At 36.8% G+C, this 10,062-nt stretch overlaps 1 protein-coding gene across 2 annotated transcripts in view; it reads left to right on the top strand.

Moving 5' to 3' along the window:
• The window catches only part of Naa15 (N(alpha)-acetyltransferase 15, NatA auxiliary subunit), a 106,193-nt gene that overhangs the window by 50,367 nt on the left and 45,764 nt on the right, over nt 1–10,062 (top strand). For both annotated transcript variants that reach the window (XM_004643630.3, XM_004643631.3), the window contains exons 5-8: nt 824–958; nt 2,858–3,011; nt 7,422–7,541; nt 8,966–9,061. In XM_004643630.3, coding sequence (XP_004643687.1) covers nt 824–958; nt 2,858–3,011; nt 7,422–7,541; nt 8,966–9,061 — 505 coding nt within the window. The remainder of the gene's footprint in view (nt 1–823; nt 959–2,857; nt 3,012–7,421; nt 7,542–8,965; nt 9,062–10,062) is intronic.

The raw sequence follows: 10,062 nt of genomic DNA, 5'->3' as shown, positions 1-10,062 counted from the left end.
CCAAGCTTGTTCCAAGTAGGTGCTTCAGACCACTGAGCCATCTCTCCAGCCCCTGTGCATTGTTGATTAAATCAATTTGTTAAAAACGAAAATTAATACTTTTCACATAGACCATCGCTTTGCGTGATACTAACATGCAACTATAATGTTTTCTTTGCACATTATCTGGAAAGTAAAATTTTTTCTTTAAATATTCACTGAGACTTTATTGTTTTGTGGTGCTGGTGATTAAATCTGGGGCCTTGTACATGTTAGGCAACTGCTATACTGCTAAGCTATGTCTGTAGTCTGAGACTAATATGCTTTTTTTTTGGTACTGGGGATTGAACTCAGGTCCCTGCGCTTGCCAGGCAAGCACTTATTCTACTGAGCTATCTTATCTCCCTGGCCCCTAATATGCTTTTGTAGTTTCAGTGTTAACCTCTTATGTCAGACTTGGATATACCTAGTTCCCTCTTCCATATGCCTTTTTCTTTTTTTTCATGGTGGTGCCTGCTGAGCTCTTAACTTACTGCTTAGGCACTTCGTTTTCTAAATAATTTTTGAATAATGTTTTTCCTTTGTGTTACGTTTATCATATTACCTCTATTAAAGTAGATTGATTGGAAAATAAAGAAGGGTATCGTAAGATTAGCTTACAGATGTTGTTGGGTTTCTTCTATAAAACACAGCATAAATGTTAGAGACTATTTTTTTTTTAGAAACTATTTTGTCCTTGTTTCTTTGCAAAGTGTTCACTGTTGCAGGATGAATTTAACTGATCTTTTAAAGGAACATTTGTTTTAACTAAAAACCTAATAAAAAGAATTTTTCCCTCTTAAAGGAAACAAGATATCAATTACTTCAGCTTCGACCAGCACAGAGAGCATCATGGATTGGTTATGCTATTGCTTATCATTTATTAGAAGATTATGAAATGGCAGCAAAAATTTTAGAAGAATTTAGAAAAACACAACAGGTAAAACAGTAACAGACCAATTTATTAAGTCTAATTCTAAAGTATAACTGAAAGAAGAAAAATGTGTGAATGAACTTTTTTAAAAGATGGCTTCAAACTTACAGAAAAGTTGTAAGAATAGCACATTGAATTCCTCATAAACGTTCACTTCTATTAATATTCGATATATGTACTTTTTTTATTTTTTATTTTTTTTGGTGGAACTGGGGATTGAACTCAGGCCCTTGTGCTTGCCAGGGAAGCGCTTATTCCACTGAGCCATCTCCCTGGCCCTGATATATGTACTTTAAATCTCTGTATGGATATCTTTTTTTTTTTTTCATTAAGGATTTGAGAGTAATTGATCTGAGATCTTTTTTTTTTTTTTTTTTTTTTTGACTCATTATGCTTCATTTCCTAAAAATGACTATAATTAGTTTTTTTGGTGGTGGTGGTGGTGGTGGTGGAACCGGGGATTGAACTCGGGCCCTTGTGCTTGCCAGGCAAGCACTCACTCTACTGAGCTATCTCCCCGACCCTGTAATCAGTTCTTTATTTCGTGGAACCAGGGATTGAACTCAGGCCCTTGTGCTTGCAAGGCAAGTGCTTATTCTATTGAGCCATCTCCCCGGCCCTGTAAACAGTTCTATAGGTTATCAAAATTTGAAAATTTAACATTGATAGACCATTATTATCTAAGGCATAGTCCATATTGAAAATTAACATATGGCCCTGGTTATATACTTTATTGCATTCCTCTCCATGATAGTATCTGGTTTGAAATAATACCTTGCATATATGTGGTCGTCATTTCTCTTCAGTTTCTCTCAGTTTAAAAGATGCTCTTTATTATTTCATGATATTGATAGTTTTGAGTAGTATGAGGCATTGTTTTTGCAGAATGTCTCAATTTCTGTTTGCTTGATATTTCTTCATCAGAGTTTGAATTTTTGGCAGAAAATCACAGAGATGATTAGTATTAGTTGGCTTTCCATTGTTGTGACAAAATAACTGACCTAATTCAACTTAAAGGAGGTAGCATTTAGCTGGACTAACAATTCCAGAGATTTCAGTCCATGGTTTGCTATGTCCATTGCTGTTTGCCCATGGCAGGATAGAACGTCATGATAAAGGACATGGCAAAGGAAAGCTATTCACCTTACAGCAACTAGGGAGTGGGAAGGGTGAGAAAGCCAGTTAGGAAGGGACCAAGAACCAGGTACTGTCCCCACATCATAATCCACTCCAACTATGCCTGACCTCCTGTTTTCTGCCATCTCAAAATAATCCCACCAAATTATGATATCATCAGTGGATTGATACATTGGTGAAGTTAGAGCTGTCTTGATTTAGTCACTTCTCAAAGGCCCATTAGCAAACAGGTCTTCAAAACAGAGACTTTTGGATGGTATGTATCTAAATTGTAGCAATATCCATCTTAGTTCATTGTATCAAGAGGCACATCTGTTCATTCAGTTTATATTATTACCATACCAGTGTGTTAAGGTTGTATCTGCAACTATAAATTTGATTCTTTTTTTTTGTTCTATTTTATAAGCAATACAAGACTGCTTGTTCTTTATCAAACCACTAATTTTAGCATTCATTGGTTATGATGCTTATCTGTATAGTGATGACTGATAGTTGCAGAGTGGATAGTCTGACTCATTCATCAAGATTTATTTAGAATTCTACTGTTAATAACTTTTCTCCTTTTTGTACTTAGGGATTATTCTTTTATTTGATTAACTATAAGCAAATGCTGTCTTTACTTCATAACTATATAAATATTTTAGAGTTTCTTAAAAATTCAGCTTATCAATCGTGTTTATTCTTGAGTTTTTGACATATTTTTGGGTGCATAAATGTTTTTCTAATAGGAAAACAGAATTTTTACTGTTTTCTTATATCTGTATACAGACATCCCCCGATAAAGTGGATTATGAATATAGTGAACTACTTTTATATCAAAATCAAGTTCTTCGAGAAGCAGGTCTTTATAGAGAAGCCTTGGAACATCTTTGTACCTATGAAAAGCAGATTTGTGATAAACTTGCTGTAGAAGAAACCAAAGGTATTTTTTTAAAGAATGTGATTTTAATTTGAAGGCAAAGAGCAAAGCTGAAAAATTACCTAGTTACTGCTAATAATTGAGTATAATTTTTTTATTATAGAAAATAATACTCTTACAGTTATGTGGGAAAATACACATTTAAATATGGGCAATTCATTGCCAACAAAAATTCATTGAATGAAATTACTTAGTAAATGGCTGACCAAATAGCTCAGTGGATTAAGGGCATGCTTAGGCAGATGCGGGGGTGGGTGCATGGGGGTTGGTGGGGGTTGGTCCGATTCACGGGCCTGCTGTGCTGACCCTGCCCCCAGGGCTCACTGAGACTGCAATTGAGATTGGGCATGGTGGTACTCACCTGTAATCCCAGCACTTGGGAGACTATAAACAGGAGAATCACTAGAGTCTGATCTCCGTAGTGAGACCCTGAACACCCTGTAGATCCTTCCCTATATACAGAAAAAAAAAAAAGAAATTACTTAGTAAAGCATCCTTGTTTGCTTGTTTGTTTTTGAGATGGGGGAATCTCATGGTCTTTTTATTTATGTATTTAGTACAGGGTCTACAGGGTTTAAAGCGCCTTACTACACAGATCAGATTTGTAGTGATCTTTTCTGTTTTTCAGCCTCCCAAGCACTGGGATTAAAAGTACACGCCACCATGCCCAGTCTCAATTGTTATCTCAGCATGGTTCTGCCTAAGCGGGCACTGTAATCCACTGAGCTATCTGGCTGGTCCTGGTCTTATGGTCTTGTCCAGGCCTGTCTCAAGGGATCCTCCTGGGCCCAAGTGACCCCTTCACAGCCAAGAGTATGTGGGGCTGCAGACACAAACACTGTCTTTCTCCAGCATTTATTCTTAAATAGAGTATTTTTGCATTGAAAATATGATGGAAAGGGCTGGCTAAAAGCTCAGCAGATTAAAGCACCTTCAAGCAGGCGCAGGGGGCAGGGATTCCATTCTATGGCCTGCATTGCTGGCCCCACCCCCAGATGTGCTGAGACAGCAGTTGAGACTGGGCATGGTGGTGTGCCTATAATCCCATCACTTGGGAAGCTGTAAACAGAATCACTACAAGTCTGATATAGTAATGAGACCCTGAACACCCTGTAGACCCTTCCCTAAAATATAAAAAAATAAAGAAAATGCAGAGTTTGATCAAAACACAAGAAGCAGTTACTTAATTTTACAAGGCACAATGATTAAATGTCTTAGAAACAGCCCATTAGTCAAATTACACTGGAAGTAATGTAATGTGTGCCAAATTTCCTTGTCATATTAATACATTATTGACAAATCAGTCTTTTCTAAAAATTTGTAAGGTATTCTAGGGTGTTAATCTGAATATCTTTGAGAAAATAGAATGTAAATTCTGGAAGAAAAGGAAACAAGATTTTGTGGATTGATAGGGAGAATATTAAGAAACTGAAAAGTCAAGCAATTTTTAAAAATTTCCATCTAAATTGTTTTGCCCTTGGCTGTCTAGGAACCTGAAATTCGCTGGTTTCAGATTTCTTTGGCTGACCTTGAAGATGAATACTGTAAAAGTGTAGAATCTGTGTGCATAGTGAATATAGCCATTATTTGCCAAATGAACTTTGACTGAAGGATGACGCTCCAGGCAAGTCTAAGGCTTCTGGAGCTCAATTGTAAACTATAAAATGAAGGATAGAGCTTTTTGGATTGAATTAATATCAGCTCATAGTCTGTTACTCTTTTTTTTCTTTTCTTTCTTTCTTTTTTTTTTTTTTTATTCTTGTTAGACAGATACAACATGTTTGTAAATCTAGAAGAAATTATTTCATTCATTGGCTGCAAAGTAACTATGGTACCAGAGGCAAGGCCACAGTGGGCATAGTTAGGCAAAATGTTTTATTGTGAATTCTAGTGTTAATTTTTTTATGGAAGTACATGATGGCTTTCGAAATGCTGTTACATACATTATTTGATTTTGTGCTTTTGATAATTTTAATACCAGATAGGGTCAAGTTAGATTGAGACTCAGAATTGATTGTTGATTTTTAGCAGTGTAGAAGTCTTTGATGATGTTAACAAAAACGTTTTCTGAGCATCTGGAATGAGGGTAGTAAAATGCCAAACATCAAGTCTGTCTAAATCTGAGAGTAGAGGAATTGAGGAAAGGATGTATAGATGACTTATACAAGGAATTTTGCCATAAAGAAAATAAGAGGAATGATGATAGGTGAAATGGAATATGGAGTCAGAAGGTTTTTTTTTTTTTTTTTTTTTTTTAACAAATTGTATTTCTGCTAACAGGGGAATGATAAAAATAGAGAATATGTTAAAAAGTAGAGGGGACATGATCTAGTGCAATGATGGTTATCATTTTAGAACTTTCAATAAGAAATAACCCGTTGCAGCACATGTGCTGCAGGTTTGCCACCACTGATCTAGTGTATGTGTTGGGAGGTTAATATAAGAACAAGAATAGTTTGTCCCCAGAAGCACAATGTGGTGCATGTGTGAGCAAGTAGGTGTAGATGTCTGGGGTATTTGGGACATGTTGTCTAGTTACCCCTATTTTCTACATAAAACAGGAAGAAACAAGGACATCTGCTCTTCCTATTAAACCAGTACTGAACATTTACTTTGTGCCAGGATTTGGAGACAAGTATACAAAGAGAAAGAAACAGAATAAAATCAGTCTCTGGAAATTCTGTCAGGAAAGGGATTGTTGCTTGGAATTGAGGGGAGAGGATAACATGCTGCAGATCATTTGAGAAATTCCTGGACTGGATGAGTTAGGCAAAATGTTGATTAATTCTCACAGAGCAGATGAAGGACAGGAAATGGGAATGGATATAGGATGGGGTAGTAAAGTTGGCAGGTTGTTTTATATTTTTCATGAAGTTGGCTTTTGGTTAATACAGAGTAGGCTTGCCATCTTGTTGACATTTCAGGCGTGAGTTTATTGGTGATAGAGATCATTTGTGTGCATTATAGGATGCTTAGCAGCATACCCAGCTTCTGACTATTAACATGCCAATAGTGTCTACCACCCTTAATGTGACAATGACAGCATCTTTAGATATTGCCAATGTGACCTGCTTGAGAACCCCTGGTAAATATGTAAAGAATATGGAGTTTTCTAGAGTTCATTTGCTTGGGTGTGGAGTCTCAGCAGGCTCTGAAAGACCGGTCTCAAGTTTATTTAAATTCTTTTTATTTTAAAATGATTAAAGGGCTGGGGAGATGGCTCAGTGGAACAAGCGCTTGCCTGGCAAGCTCAAGGACCCGAGTTCAATCCCCAGTTCTGAAAAAAAAAAAAAAAAAAAAAAAAAAAAAAATTAAAATGATTAAAATAATGGTAACTTTTGTAGAGTTCTGACAACTGAATTACTTCACACATGTAAGCACTTAAAAGTAACTGGTATGTAAAAAGTATGCATTAAGTAATCATTTTTAATTGCCTGGTACAAGTGAAGGATACAAGGGTAAAGTAGTGTTCTGAAAGGGTGAATGGAAGTTGAGGATGTAGAGAGAAATCCTGAATAGTGTTAGAAGTAATGCTATGATGTTGAGGCCCATATATTTTTCTTGATACTCTCCATGGTCTGGCCAGATAGCTTAGTGGACTAAAGCACCTGCTTATGCAGGCGCAGGGACTAGGGTTTGATTCTCAGCTTGTCGTGATAGCCCCATGGTGGCTTGTGCCTGTAATCCCAGCACTGGGAAGCTGAAAGCAAGAGGATCACTAAGAGTCTGATATGTGTAGCGAGACCCTGTATGTAGACCTTGTACTGAATACATTAAAAACAAAACAAAAAAAACTACTCTCCACTCATCTGACTTGCTTGGCAAAATGAGGACAGTAGAACAAACAGTTGGAATGACTTAGGCTTTAAAATTGATAAACAGAAGCCAGGTTTGAGAAGAATTTTGATAATTGGAGTTTGTAATGGCATTTGGGAATGTGATTGCTTATGTACCCAAGGGAAAGCATTCACTTCATCTCAGAGTTGAGTTTTCTTTGAGATTAATGTAGGATTAAGAGACAAAAACAAGAGAATTAGAGTTAATTAAGGGATGATAAAGTTAGGGTATTAAATTGAATTGTTACATTGAATTGTTCACAGACTATCAGAAATAATCAAAGAAAGGATGACTAGGTAGTAGTGTATTCAGTGAATGTGGGAATATGGCTTGGATTTGGACAGATTAATGAATAAATGGAAGATGTGAAGAGGATAGCATTTTTTAAGTATGTGAGCTTCCAAAAAAGGACACATAAAATAATAAACAGTTGTCTTGGAGGGAGCTGGGAATGCAGGAAGAGCCAGATTCATGCACTTAGCACCATGGGTTTACAATGTTACAAGAAAAATTTTTAGGAAAAAATTAAAATTACAAATTTTTCTCAAGTATTGATATTTATTTATTTATAATCAGGGGAACTTCTCTTGCAATTATGTCGTCTGGAAGATGCTGCTGATGTTTATAGAGGATTACAAGAGAGAAACCCGGAAAACTGGGCCTATTACAAAGGCTTAGAGAAGGCACTGAAGCCAGGTAATTTTACTGACTCATCGAAAAAGCATAGCTTGGAAACTGGTGGTTGTAGATTTCTTCAAAAGTTGAATACAAGACCAGGGAGATAACGCAGTAGCAATGTGTTGGCCTAGCAAGTGCAAGGTCCAGAGTTTGATTCCTGGCACTCCCTTCGCCATTTTATATACCAAGTTGAGGTTTTGCTTTTTGGGCATTTATTTTTTTGGATTTTTTTGTCTTCTTTAGACAGGGTATAACTGCAATTCAGGCTAGCCTTGAATTCACTTTGAAACACAAGCTGGCCCTGGAAACACAGTCATCCTGCTGCAGCCTTCTGAGTTCTGGGATTACAGACATAAAACACTATGCCCAGTGAGCATGTTTTGAAATCTGTCTTCTATTAGAAATTGTTAGAAATGACTGAGAACAGAATACAGAAACAACCTTAGAGAAAAATCATGAAAATCAGTAGTATCAAAACTATGAAAGGGAAATTTCCCCTGATAGAAATAGAGGTGCCTCCTTAGAAGAAAGGTGTGAGAACAACCTCTTATAAGCTGCAGCTGTGGAATGGAGCCTTTCAGGGTCACATGAGTGTAGCTAGGCTGAATGAACTCCACTATTCCTTTGTGGAAAAAGGGATTAAATTTCCATTATTCAAACCTGGGTTCAGAGACTGACTGTGCTTCTCTATATTACCTCTTTATCCACAGTGGGGTCCCTGTATGGGGGCAGGGCCAGAAATAGGTAGGATCCATAGCCAACATATCTGATTGGAAGCTTTGTTTCCTTCACGGCTGGTAGTGAGCCATTGTGGATAGCATTTATAGATCAGTCAAAACTTGCTGAAGCTTACGTTATAACAAAGTCTCTCCAACTGTGAGAAGAACACCAGACTGAGATGATGACCTTTAGTACTAGCCACAGGGAGAATATAATTGAAGAAGATGAATAGAAGGGATCACAACTGTGAAATATGAATAAAAGTACTAATTAGGGGTTTGAGAAATAAAAAGCATTTTTATTGAAAAAAATCTTAATAGGTTGAATAGAAGTCCCAACTGAGAAGAATAAAGATGAGTGAAATGGAAGATTAAACTGAGAGAAGTTTTTAACATTTACATTGAAAGTAAACAAAAAATACATAAAATGAGTATGGAGAAATGGAATATAATTAACAGAAGCTCTGGACAGATCAAAGAAGATGAGTTAAAGGAAAGAAACTCTAAGAAAATAGTTTATATGGTGTAGGTATTTAAAATATGAAAGGTATTTAAAATATGTAGGTATTTAAAATATAAGAAGTATTCTAGATTAGAAAAATTATTGATACATTTAGGTAGTAATGTTACAAATATTCTTTTCAGCATATCTTTTGTTTCTTAAAATTTTTTCAGAAAAATGTACAATACGTAGTTACATATAAGAATAATTTTTCCTTGCAGCTAATATGTTTGAACGACTAAAAATATATGAAGAGGCCTGGACTAAATATCCTAGGGGATTAGTACCAAGAAGGCTGCCACTAAACTTTTTATCTGGTAAGTGAAAGTAACCGCAAAAGAATAAAAACGCTATTGTGAATTTGAAGTTGTTTTACTTTTTTGTTCTTTTTGAGATGGGATCTTACTGTTCAACGCAGGCTGGCCTTGATCTCACTTTGTAGCCCATGCTAATCTTTTATGTTGTTGTTTTTGTTTTTGCGAAACAGGGAATTAAACTCAGGCCCTTGTGCTTGCCAGGCAAGCACTTACTCTACTGAGCCATCTCCCTAGCCCCCCATGCTGATCTTGAATTCCCAAGATCCTGAGGCTGGGAATATAGGTGTGTGCCACCATGCCCAGCTAGAATTTCTTTCTTGATGTTTAAATGTAAGTGTATTACTCACTTCCTGTTGTTGGGACAAAATACCCAATATGCATAATTTAATGCAGAAGAGATTTATTTGACTTACAGTTTCCAGTGTAGTCATTCCATGGTCATCTGTCTCCAAGGCAGACTAGGCATTGTGGCACACGCCTGTAATCCCAGCTCTTGGGAGGCTGTAAACAGGATCACTACTAGTCCGATCTAGTAGTGAGACCCTGCACACAGACCCTTCCCTAAAATACAGAAAACCAAACAAAAACTGTCTCTAAGGCAGTAGCCAGGTCTCCTTAAAACATAATTGTAGCAGCCTCTTGGGTGTGTGGCTGGCTTAGCATGGTAAAATGAATCTCAGGGAAATGATCCCTATAGGGCTCTTCTAGAGCCAGGCGCCCAAGGGCTCTTTTTTCAAATGAAACTTTTCAGGATTTTGCTCATTTCTTAGATGCTTTCAAGTCATTGTCCTTCTTTATTTTTTGGAACTGGGGATTGAATTCAGGCCCTTGCACTTGCCAGACAAGTGCTTATTCTGCTGAGCTATCTCTCTGGCCCTGGCCCAGAGAGATATCATTGTCGTGATACAAAGTACTTGGCTTCTTTTTACTGCTAATCTTTTCAGCTACCACATTCTTTTGCCCCAACTTCACAACTGCTTACTTTCTTTTTTTTTTTTTTT

The sequence above is a fragment of the Octodon degus genome, unplaced genomic scaffold (genome assembly GCF_000260255.1).
Source record: "Octodon degus isolate 3935 unplaced genomic scaffold, OctDeg1.0 scaffold00180, whole genome shotgun sequence".
Lineage (NCBI taxonomy): Eukaryota > Metazoa > Chordata > Mammalia > Rodentia > Octodontidae > Octodon > Octodon degus.
This window is presented reverse-complemented; position numbering and strand designations above follow the sequence as displayed.